Genomic DNA, 13,459 nt, shown 5'->3' with positions numbered 1-13,459 from the left:
TCACAGTCTGAGGTGAGCACATTTGAACTTTGAGCCAGAATGGATCTAAAACCTTCCTCATAGTTCCAGGGTAGAAAAAAATGCTTGTGATCACTCACAGGTAAGAGCATAGGTCAATAAAGTAATAAACAAAATTCTCTGTTTAGCATTCAAAGTTCTTCATAATCTGATCATGACCTCACCTTCATCACTACTCTCACGCACAAACTTTTCCGGGCTTCTTATACCTTACTCTCTGCTGCATTATCTTCAATCTAGACATGTTGGCTTCATGCTCCTTAATGCTTAAACAAGAAACATTAATTCTCTCTCTTTTTTTTTAATTTTTTTTTCTTTTTTAAATTTTTATTTAATAATTACTTTATATTGACACTCATTTCTGTTCCAATTTTTTTTTCCCTCCCTCCCTCCACCCCCTCCTCTAGATGGCAAGCAGTCCTTTATATGTTGGATATGTTGCTGTATATCCTAGATACAATATATGTTTGCAGAACCGAACAGTTCTCTTGTTGCATAGGGAGAATTGGATTCAGAAGGTATAAATAACCCGGGAAGAAAAACAAAAATGCAGATAGTTCACATTCGTTTCCCAGTGTTCTTTCTTTGGGTGTAGCTGCTTTTGTCCATCATTTATCAATTGAAACTCAGGTCTCTTTGTCAAAGAAATCCACTTCCATCAAAATATGTCCTCATACAATATCGTTGTCGAAGTGTATAATGATCTCCTGGTTCTGCTCATTTCACTTAGCATCAGTTCATGTAAGTCTCGCCAGTCCTCTCTGTATTCATTCTGCTGGTCATTTCTTATAGAACAATAATATTCCATAACATTCATATACCACAATTTACCCAGCCATTCTCCAATTGATGGGCATCCATTCATTTTCCAGTAAGAAACATTAATTCTCAAGGAGTTTTCCTAGGCTGTCCTCCATGCTATAATGTTCTAGTCCATCATCTCCACCTTCCTTTTTTTTTTTTTTTTCTGAGACAATTGGGGTTAAGTGACTTGTCCAGGGTCACACAGCTAGGAAGTGTTAAGTGTCTGAGGTCCTCCTGACTTCAGGGCTGGTGCTCTTATCCACTGTGCCATCTAACTGCTCCTTCCACATTCCTTAATGGTATATGTATTGTATGTACACACACACACACACACACACACACATAATCATATGAAGATTATTTGTACATATTTGCTTGCTTGTTGTTTCCAAATTCCAAAACTGCAAGGGGTGACTTTGTGTCAATCAGTGAAGAAGTAAAAATAAATAATATGAGAATTTTTATTATACTGAAAAAGAATCATAAATAGTGACATAATGATGCATAATAAAAACATCAAATAGCATAAAATCTACATTTTTTCTTTTTTTATCATCTGATTTAATATTTATTTTCCTGGTTATAGGTAAAACAATTCTTTACATTTGTATAACTTTGAGTTCCAGATTGTCTCCCTTCTCTTCCTACCCCCCTCCTTATTGAAAGGCATATAGGAAATTATCTAAAACATTTCCATAAAACTAACATTGAGAAAGAAAACACAAATCTTTCCCAAGTCTTACCCTCTTAATGGCTGAATAAATTGTGGCATATGAATGCCATAGAAAACTATTGTTCCATAAGAGATGACCAGCAAAATTATTTCAGATAAGCCTTGAGTGCCCTACAGGAACTGATGCTAAGTGAAATGAGTAGAATCAGGAGATCATTATACACAGCAACAACAAAATTATATGATGATCAATTCTAATGGACATGGGTCTCTTCAACATTGAAATGATTCAAACTAGTTCTACTTGTGCAGTGATGAAGAGAGCCATCTACACGCAGAGAGAGAACCATGGGAACAGATTATGGAACACAACATAGAATTCTTGCTCTCTCTGTTGCTATTTGCTTGCATTTTGCTTTCTTTCTCAGTTTTTCTTTTTCTTCCTTCCTCATCTGTTTTTTTTTTGTGTGTGTGTGTGTGTGTGTGTGTGTGTGTGTGTGTGTGTGCAACAAGATAACTGTATAAATATGTATACATATATTGGATCTAACATCTATTTCAACATATTTAACATATATTGGACTACCTGCCAGCTAGGGGAGGAGGTGGGGGAGAGAAGGGGAAAATTTGGAATAAAAGGTTTTGCAAGGATCAATATTGGAAAAATTACCCATGCATATGTTTTGTAAATAAAAAGCTTTAATTAAAAAAATCATAGTGGGAAACATATGTAAATGTCTACATTTAACCAATAACCATATTAACCAATATTGAAATGTCTTCAATAACCAGTAATTATATGACTCAAAAGATGGTCTTTATAAGAGAAGTCAATAAAAGTAGATCAGTGAACATTAAGAGATAACTTTAAATAAGTTTAAGGAGAAAAAAGAAGTTCTTATTTCTTAAAGGCATATAGTACTTAATTGTGGGCTACCTTGTAGTTTATTTGGATACATATATTTACAATTATATTAAACTCTTTAAACCATCAATCCTGTCTTATCTTCTCTGAAAATCACTTCATACCTATTGTAGCATAGCAGTGATTTAACAAATATTTAAATTATTGAATGGATTAATTCTAACTTTTTTCTCTGCATCATTTCAAGTATAGCTCACATATGTTTTCTGTTGCTTTCTATTTTTAGTTCTATTCCCTTTTATTTTTATTATAGATCTACTAAAAAAAGAGAGAAAACAAAGATGAAAAATCACATATAAGTAACATAATTTATGCTACTGGGATTGTCAAATGTCCTAGAGCTTCAAATGGTCATTTTCTTTTTCTTTTTATTGGCTTACATTCTCAGCATTGCTGGCAATATGACTATTATCATCCTCACCCTGCAGGATTCTTATCTGCAGACCCCAACATATTTCTTCTTCTGAAATTTCTTCTTTTTAGAAATATCATTTACAACTGTTAGTATTCCCAGATTCTTGGACACAATCAATTGTTACTGAGGACAAGACTATTTCCTACAGTGACTGCATGGGTCAATTATTTTTCTTCATTCTCTTGGGAGTAACTGAATTTTATCTTCTAAACTGAGCAGTCAGTAAGAAATTATTACTGCTCATTACAACTTTTAAATCAGCTAAACAAATCTTTTCCTTTGTTTGAAGAAAATAAAATCTTCCTTATCATGTTCATGAAGGCTTTATTGCAGATTCCTTAAACTATGCATGAAGGTATTCAACATGGAAGCTATTGATGTGTTAAGTACAGTATCTCCTTTGCTCAAAGAGACTTAGTCTTTTGCTGAAGGTTTGATGAAGATAAAGTTGTAGCTGCCACATGAAATGGAGATGACAAAAGTCTTTTCAAATATTGATGTGTCAGAAATATAAAAATAAAGAAATGTATAGGAGTTGACAAATCTTTGGGCAGACAGTCAGAAATCTCTTCTCATTACAGCCTTTTTTGTTATGTTTCTAATATGTCAATATTTCAAAAGACTTTTTAATTTGCAGATTAAATTCATCCACCAAATCTACTTGTATTTAATTTTTATACACTTGTACATGTTTTATAACTTGTACATGTTGTTTCCCTCAATAGAATATAAGGTCTTTGAGAATAGGGACTACTTAATTTTCTGTCATATTTCTGTCATAGCAGAACCTATCACACAAAGAATATAGATTGTAAATTCTTATTGGCTTTTGGAAGTGGATATTCCTTGTATAAATTCATATCAGAATACCTCTATGTCTGAAGAAATGAACTTTGAGTTGCTATGGCTCCTTCCGAAAAATAACCGTTACTGTGTACCTGTCTTGCTGTTGATAAAGATCTCCATTGTGAAGACCTTAATAAAAATTGTTCTCACTTTTATAGGACCAGGAATCATAGAACATAAGATCTGCCAGAAATTATGTTCCACTAGCTAGCATAGCATTCAAGATGCCAAAGTCACATTCTTAAGTAGATGCAGTTGTTTGCTCAGTGGAAGATTGCTATTGTTACACAAACGCTCAGGTGAATTTGTAATCTCACCACCAATTTGGGAGTTTGTGACAATGATGCAGAGTGCTATCCATCCAGGCCTCCCCATTTTGTATGATTCTTGTCCATATTCTCCCTAAAGTTTTTATCCAGTTCATCCAACATGTTAGATTTACTCTTAGAGTACTCCTAGCTTACTCATGAGCACACTGACCCATCCAATAGATGTTTTGCTTTTGCCATTATTGCTAATTCATCTTCTACTCATACCACAACATTTCTTAAGGGCATCATTCATATATATACATATATACATATATATATGTGTGTGTGTGTGTGTGTGTGTGTGTGTGTGTGTGTGTTTGTATGTATATACATATATAGAGATATAGATAGATAAATGTTTAGCTCCTAGTTGATTACATTTTGCAACTTCTTATCTACCTTATAACTTTTTTTCTCCTTTTGTGATATCCATATAACAATATTCCATATAGCATCACCTAATACCTTTCTGTCTATTCCCTCCACTAGTCTCTCAAGTAATGAAAAGCTTAGGCCCTTTCCAGATCTCTTTATAACAACCCTTGAAGGCTTGGAACGTCATACCTGTCTATCACCAATTATTAACCCTAAGACTTCTATTCTGTTCTGTTGTAGTAGATACGGTATGTCAATACTTAAATTATTCTTTGTTTCTTGCCAAATCTTATCTCCAGATAATTCCTATCATAAATCTCTTCTGCTCCTCATGAGCTGCTGAATGAAATTGGAAGGAAATCTAAAAAATTATATAAACTGGACACATTACAAAATCATGTTATCCAACTTCAACTTGGCCTTCATTTTAGTAAGGCAGTAAATATGCTTATTCCTTCCTAAATGATTCCATGTGCCAGAAGCACTTTCCTTTTCCATTCTTTCTCAAGTACTCCACATCTCCTTCGCTCCCACATTTCATCTGAAAATCTTGCTTCTGTTCTTGCATAACACTGTGGCCATTCAATGTGAATTTCTTTTCCTTTAATAAACCTGGAATGCTAGAAAACACAGGAAGAATCAGTCTCTGTCTTTTAAACATTCTATTAATCTGGAATCTTTTGTCTTTTTTGAGACTAAAAGTGAAGACAGAGATGAGGGTTAGAGAAATTTTCCATGAAAACGGCTATTATCATTTCAGAAGACCAATGAAACTTAAGGGAAGGATGAGACATACACTTCTGGGTATAGGTAATATTTATATTTGATTTTCTTGACTATGCCTATTTGTTAAAATCAAGTTTTACTTTTCTTTTTTTTTTTCTCTTTTTAATTTGAAAAAGGTAGGAGAGGAGAGTAGCAAGTCAACTCAATAAACATTTTTGAGCACTGTGCACAGAACAGTGATAACTGCTGGCATTGCAAATAGTTAACATGAAAAACCTTTACAATTTAATGGAAGAAGACAATACTGAAAATAGAAGCTAAAAAATGAGGGTAACAATCATAATGCAGTATCTTAGGGATAGGGTAATATGGTATTTCATGAATGCAAAGCCAAGCAGAGTCAGTCATAGAAAATGGAATTATCTAAAAAGTTTTGAGGCCAGGAAAGATCTCAACAGAGTTTAATAATCTACTAATTATAGAGAAAGGTATATCTATGAAAATAGTTTACAAAGGAGAAAATAAAACAGATGATTTCAAGAGATGATTTCAATATTTAAAAAACAATGATTCTTTAAAATTTCATAACACAATAAAAGTGGTCAAAAATAATTACATATTGAAGACAAAACATATGAGAATGCAAAAATATTTGCAGTTTAGGCACAATTTTTTTGTACATTTATTTTAATTAAACATAGTATGTTTATTTTATTTGGTGTTTGCTAATTTTACAAAAAAAATAAATACTACACATGATTTCCCACAAATAGACTATATTTGACTCTCTCAAGGAGAGCATGGGGAAGAAGGGACAGAATGTAGAATTTAATGCATTGAGAATATGTGTGTGTATATGGAGAGAGAGAGAGAGAAAGAAAGAGAAAAAGAGAGAGAGATAAGGGATAGAGAGAGAGACAGAGAGAGAGAGAGAGAGACAGAGAGAGAGAGAGAGAGAGGGAGAGAGAGAAATGATGAAAGCAGGAGTGGCAGAGTTTGGAGAATATCAATACAAAGTACTTAGATGATGATGTACAGGAATAACTACAAAAGATGGCAAAAAATTAGTGAAACAGATAGAAAAAGAATCATAAAAAATTCCAGGGAATCCTCTAGAGGAGAAAAAACAAGGCTTTGCAAAGTTATTCTTGAATTCAAATGCAAAATATTATTATTTTTATGTGAACATAAATAATTCTCAACACTGGAAACTGCCTTTGTCTACAAAGATCAGAACCCATTTGTTGGTTTTTAATTGAGTCCTAGAGGCACAAAGAGAAGGCTTCAGTGTTGGCCCCAAGCACATCACTAAATTGGGTTACATACTTTCCTAATTGTATTCCAGTCCTATTCTCCCTCCTATTTCTATTTTTGACATGATGGAGAATATGGAGTGTTCAGGGAAGACAAGCACCTGTAGTGTGAAGATTTGCAAACTCTTTTCAGGACTGTTCATCCACTTTTTGTGTACATCTGTCACCACATTTCACATGTGGTTCCAAAATCTGTAGCATGCCTTGTGGCCATACCATAATAAAACCATTTTAGAAGATGATCTAAAGCAGCTTGAGGGTAACTGACAAGTCTAAAACTTGCCATCAATGAATTAAAGGTTTATTTACTCCAAGTATATAAAGCCCCGGTGGAATGAACAGTTAAGAAAAACTTGTTCCAATGCCCATAAAGGCGACTGAAGCATCAGCTTTGGAGCTCTTAGAGCTTGGTTAGATGCCAAGGTTATTCATTGCATTCTGGGCCATCAGTAATCCCTTCATTTGTGTTTTGCCATTGCACTTTGATGATTGGAAGAGAGTGAAGCTGACAACTTTGTGCAACCTTGTATCACATAAATACAATTCACACAAGTCAGCACTCTCTGCTGTCATTCATCCTGCTGGAAAAATGAAGGACTAATAACATTGCTATCATTATTATTACACCAATTCTTCCATTCTATCCTCTTTGGCTATAATTAAATACACATATTTGACTATATATATACGTATATATATTTATCATTAAATATTTCACTGGAATATATACATTTTGTACTTGGTGTCCTACTTATTGTAGTAAGGTTTTTTTTGACTTTTTTCACTAAAATAAAACAAGAGAGAAAAAATAGAGGGAACAAAGGTATAGGACATAGGGAAGCATGTATGGAGTTTCCCTTAGAAATAGGAGTTAAATACTTTGATCTTTGACACAAGAGAGCAGTTCTGTGGAGAATGTGTATTGTGGGAAGTTGGCAATGGGATTCTTGTGAATTTACAGCATTCCTGATGATACAGAACAGAAGCCGTCTTAGAAAATAAGCTCCAGAGAATGATGGACAAGGACCTTATCACATAACATTGTGTAATTAATCAGTTGAATAGCTGTGCAAATAATTATAGATTCCAATTAGGTATTTAGCTTGCCAAGAATTTTTTTTCGTCCCTTTGGGCACTGTCCCATAAGCTTCTGTTTCCAACTTGTGTTAAGGTGGATTAGGATTTATATTCTTTCATGTCTTGTGAATCTTCCTATCCATGACAACGTTGCCTTGTTCAGTGAATTGATTCTACTGAGCAGGTATTTCTAATAGTTGATAACATATCTTTTGTATTTCTAGAAAATCAGCATTGAGAATTATAAAGAACTTTATATTCCCTATACAGTTGTGTGACATATTTCACAGAAATTAAGTTAGTAAAATATCTCAGAATATTAAAAAAAATCATAATTAAGTGACTAGTTAGAAAATGGTTCCAGACATATCCCCATTGGCTTACAATAAGCATGAGTCTCATATAATGTGTGAAGGAGCATGTATGTGTGTGAGAGGTAATGAACAAGAATGGCCATATGGTCAGAATGAACTCAATACTTCTAAGTTTTTAGGAAAACTATATAGGATATTATGATCAAGTTTACAACAGTCACTTCTCAAGGACTGACAAAAAGTAAGTGTGTTTTTGGTTTAATATTCTTTTTTTATTGAGAGAGAGAGAGAAAGAGAGAGAGAGAGAGAGAGAGAGAGAGAGAGAGAGAGAGAGAGAGAGGAGAGAAATGGAGGGAGGGAGGAAGAGAGAGAGAAATAATTCATAAACTTGATCACATATACTGCTTTGTCCTCACAAAATCATTTATAGTTAATAGAATAATATCAAATATAATCTTCACATTGTCATTTTATTCTCAACGACTTATTTATTATTGCTGCCATATGTGAGAACAATGCTGAAAATAGTAATTCTTTGTCCTTTAATCCATAGGATCATAGATTTTAGAGTTGGAGACCCCTCAGAGCTCATCAGGTTCAATACTCTTAATTGTTTAGTTGAGCAAAGTGAAGAAACAGAGAGATTAAATCATTTTTTTAAAGGCAAACAAGTAGTAAAGACAAGATTTAGATCAAATCTTGGCCCTGAAGACAACAATCTTTCCACTATAATATATTGCTTCCAATAATGAACAATGAAAAATCTTTAGAAAAAAGCTTCTTAAATATGACTAGATAATTTTTTTCCCTTTCTTTAGAAAGTGAAATAATGTAGATTTAGCATAAAAAGTCCTGGTCTTAAGTGGTATCCTGGCCACTTCAGAGACATATAATGCAGGATAGGTGACTCTCCTCTCTAGAAAGGTCTCTTAAAGTTTGAAATGAAGAAAATGGACAAAATTATTACCAAGTTCTACTTCAGCTCTAAATTCTAGCATCCCTTAATTGAAATTAAATTAATTGCACAGATAATGGAAGCTAATAATTCCCACTTTGATATGAAGAAAGAGAAAGAAAATTTCTCAGAGAATGTAGGGGAACAAACTATCTGAAGTAATATTGAAAAATATTATCAAATAACTTAGCAAATAAAATTTCACTGGAATATCCTGGGAATATGTAATTCTATCAGAGCAATAATAATGGATAGAAATTTTAAAGTATTTATATTTATCATCAATCAGAAATAGCTGCTGTCCAAAATATAGAACTAAATCATTGCCTTTAATAATGACAAAATAAGTTTATTTTCCTATAACTCAATGAATACAATAAGTACTTATTATTTTTTAAATTGGACTTGAAAATTGGGGATATCATGAAAGAAAAGGGATGCAATGACAGGGAAGAGTAGCCAGAGAATCTTGCAAATTTCCTTGATTTTCATTTTTTTTTTTGTATTTTCTAAAGAAGCTTCATAGAAGAAAAAAATTAATACATTGTGATATATGCAAGAGGAAGAGATCTAACATTCAAAGTTCTTATATAAATTATAAGAGATTTCCATAAATCTTAGTATAATCATAAAATATCATTAAGATAATAAGGAAAAAAATGAAATGGAAACAGTAAAGATCCAAGAAACAAATGTCAGTTGTTTTAATCAGGGTGAGTATTACTAAAAAAAAAAATCCCTCAAAATTATGTTCACAATCTTAATACTATGAACAACTGATTAAACCACACTGTCTTTTTTCTTGTGAAATCCTCTGAGATTTTTCCTTATATTCTTATTTAACTGATGATGAAAAAGCTGGTGAAAGCCATGAAACTGATCTACAGACAAGAGAGAGGATATGACTATCCCTTTTTGTTCAAGATAAAAGAGAAGAGTTGAGATAACTGAGGGACTAGTAAGTAAAGATATTTGAAGAATACTTATATATTTGTACAAAATGATTTATAGTTATCAAAATACTAACAGGAAATATTTAAGGATACTTGAAGCCCATAAACAGAAGTAATTTTCAGGCTTAGAAAGAGTATATATTATATTGCAATCCAGGTATACTATGCTTAATAAACATGTGTAAAACAAAAGAATAGAAAGGAAGAAGCTTTGATGTATTTTTTTATTATATGACAGTCACTGTGCAAATACATTTTACAAGTACAGTTCTGAAATGTATATACTCTTATTGTCACAATAATTATTATAGTACTGTCATTATTATATATTATTGTCACACTTGAGGAAACTGAGGTGAAGTGTCTTGCCTGAGATCACATGACTAGTGTCTATGGTGGGAGACTGAGAAAAAAGAAAATAAAGACAATTGCATAGGGAAAGGAAAAAAAAAATCAGTTAATGAAACTAAAAAGTATGAAGGGTTCCCTAAGGGAACTCTTAGATATATGTTCCACAGATTACTTGATGTAGGAATGGAGGGTATTGGAAATGTTCCAGTGTTGATACCATATTATTGCCACTATTAGAAATGCAAGGTACTTGAGGGTAAAAACTTATTTTTTATCTTCTTTGTATATTTAGTACTTAGCACAGTCCCTGGGATAGAATAAGTACTTAATAAATGTTTATTAACAGATGAATTATATATATATATATATATGTGTGTGTGTATGTGTGTGTGTGTGTGTGTGTGTGTATGGATGAAGAGAGAAACGAAGAGACAAATAGACCAGATGTATTGATGATAGGTCAAAAGATAAATATAATTCATCTATTAAGTCATTTAGGATGATAGCATTTGGACATCAAGAAGGTTGTTCCTAATATAAGCTTCAGGACATTGTGCCAAGTTTCCAACAAATAGTCTCAACTTCATCCATAGCTTCCCTGAGTTACCTAGAGCTTAATCAATAGTTACCTTTTGGTTTTCTTAGGTAATTTTTTTCATTATCCCTAGAAATAAAGGACAGGAGATGATAGCAGGAAATTAAAAGTGTAGATAATAGGAGAATATCCGTAACATCATGGATACGGTCTAGTAGAGGCATTCCATACATAAATAACTGTAAAATTCACTATGATACATAATAAGAGCATCAAAGATGCACAAAAAGCTTCTAAAATAGAGACAGAGTTATTACTAACTAGTGGGGTATTGTTATCCCATGTGAAACAGACAAACTGAATCAGATTTAAATTGCATGTTGTGGAATGATATGGGATGGAGGAAGGAAAGGACAATGATATATTTCATTCCTATGAAAGGAAGATTGTGAACAAAGTGCAAAATCTGAAACTTATCCTGAAGTGTATAAGTCTAGATTGCCTGAAGAATAGCATGTATAAAATATGATACTGTAAAATGTTCCTAAGAAAGTAGTTTGGTGGACAATTACAGATGACTTTACATGATATATTAAAGAAAAAATAAGGAAGTTCTCATTCACTTATAGCCATAAGTTACTGATTGCATTCTACCTTGGATTTTATTTGTGTATGTAAATCAGCAAGTATGTTAATCTCCTTAAATACATCAACCATGTTTTACACTGAGACCCCTTTATATACAGCAACTTAATAAACTTTTGAAAGATTGAATGAATTAATTCTAATTCTTTGTGTCTACACCACTTCAAATATAGACTATATATACTGAAAATTGGGGATGCCATAAAAGAAAAGGAAGACAATGACAAAGAGGAGTATACAGAGAGTCATGCAGATTTCTTAGTCTTTTGTTTTGGGCATTTTCTAAAGAAGCTTCATAGAAGAAAAGATATCTTGACTATATTATGATATATGCAAAGGGAGGGGATCTAAAATTCAAAGTGGTTATATAGGCTATAAGAGATTTGCATAAATCTTAGTATAACAAGTTATGGGTTTTTTTGTTCTTTCCTATTTTTAAATTATATTTTCTTTTATTTTTATTGTATCTTTACTAGAGAAGAGAAAAATGAAAATGAAAAATCATACACAGGTAACAGAGTTCATCCTCCTGGGATTGTCAGATAACCCAGAGTTTCAAATGGTCATTTTCTTCTTCCTCTTACTTACCTACATACTCAGCATTGCTGGCAATGTGACTATCATAGTCCTTACACTGTTGGATTCTCATCTTCAAACCCCAATGTATTTCTTCCTCCGAAATTTCTCCATCTTAGAAATTTCTTTTACAACGGCTTGTGTTCTCAGATTCTTGGACACCATTATTACTCAGGACAACACCATTTCCTACAATGGTTGCATGGCTCAGTTCTTTTTTGTCATTCTCTTTGGAGCAACTGAGTTTTACCTTCTAGCTGCCATGTCCTATGATCGTTATGTTGCCATCTGCAAACCCCTACATTATACAACCATCATGAGCAACAGAGTCTGCACATTGCTTGTCTTCTGCTCATGGCTGAGTTCATTCTTGATCATCATACCACCAACTATTCTGATGCAACAGCTTGATTATTGTGCTGATAATATCATTGACCATTATTTCTGTGACTATTCTCCCCTATTACAACTATCCTGCACAGATACACAATTCTTAGAGACAATGGGCTTTTCTTGGGCTCTCGTGATCCTTATGTTTACATTAACATTAATAGTTCTCTCTTACACATATATTATCCAAACAATTCTAAGAATCCCCTCAGTCAGTCAGAGGAAAAAGGCCTTCTCCACTTGTTCTTCTCACATGATTGTCATCTCCATGTCTTATGGCAGCTGCATCTTCATGTACATCAAACCCTCAGCAAAGGACAGAGTCTCTTTGAGCAAAGGAGTTGCTGTGCTCAATACATCAGTAGCCCCCATGTTGAATCCATTCATTTATAGCCTAAGGAATCAGCAAGTGAAACAAGCCTTCATGGACATGATACAGAGGATTGCATCTTTTTCCAAGAAGGAATTTTTGACCTGACTTAAAAGGTTTAATAATAAGCAGATATTTCTGACAATCTGTCCAACTATTCGTCAAATCCTTCATAATTATGCATATTTTTATTTTTGTTATCAATACTTTTAAAATTTTTAATTGAAAAATCAAATTTGCTCACCAAATTTGTATATGTTTATATATGAACATCTTGTCTCTTTCAATAGAATGTAAGCTCCTTGAAGCTTGGTCCTGTGCTATTGGAGGGGAATATGAAGACAGAAAAAATACATAGTTTTATATCTTTATATTTCCCTTTTATAGCATAATGCCTTATACAAAATAGATAGGTAGTAAATTCTTTTTAAAAGAAATAAGTAGATAGTAAATTCTTATTAGTTGATTGATTTTTAAAAATGGGTGTTCCCTATGGCCAAAGGGCTATCAAACTGGGCATACCAATTGATCCAGCAGTTTTTCTACTTAGCCTTTATCTCAAACATATCATAAAGGAGGGAAAGAGACTCAAAATTTTTTTGTGGCAACCTTTTTATGGTGGAAAGAAATTAGAACCTGAATGTATGCTTATTAGTTGGAGAATGGCTGAATACGTTATGGTACATGAATGTTATGGGATTTTATTGTTCTAGAAGAATCAATTTCAGAGAGGCCTGGAGAGATTTACACGAACTGATGCTAAGTGAAATGAGTAGAACCAGAATGTCATTATATATGACAACAGCAGGAGAATACAATGATCAGTTCTGATGGACATAGATCTTTTCAATAATGAGATGATTCAGGCCAGTTCCTGTTGTCATTTG

The 13,459-nt window shown here is 33.0% G+C and overlaps 1 protein-coding gene across 1 annotated transcript; it reads left to right on the top strand.

Annotated features, from left to right (window-relative positions):
- The first annotated feature begins 11,711 nt into the window (after positions 1-11,711).
- LOC127538394 (olfactory receptor 6C1-like) lies at positions 11,712-12,680 on the top strand. The gene has a single exon (XM_051962133.1). The coding sequence runs from the start codon at positions 11,724-11,726 to the stop codon at positions 12,678-12,680; it is 957 nt and encodes a 318-aa protein (XP_051818093.1). The 5' UTR covers positions 11,712-11,723.
- Positions 12,681-13,459: the final 779 nt, after the last annotated feature.

This window comes from Antechinus flavipes, chromosome 5 (assembly GCF_016432865.1).
Source record: "Antechinus flavipes isolate AdamAnt ecotype Samford, QLD, Australia chromosome 5, AdamAnt_v2, whole genome shotgun sequence".
Lineage (NCBI taxonomy): Eukaryota > Metazoa > Chordata > Mammalia > Dasyuromorphia > Dasyuridae > Antechinus > Antechinus flavipes.
The sequence above is the reverse complement of the archived record's forward strand: the minus strand, read 5'-3'. Positions and strand labels throughout refer to the sequence as shown.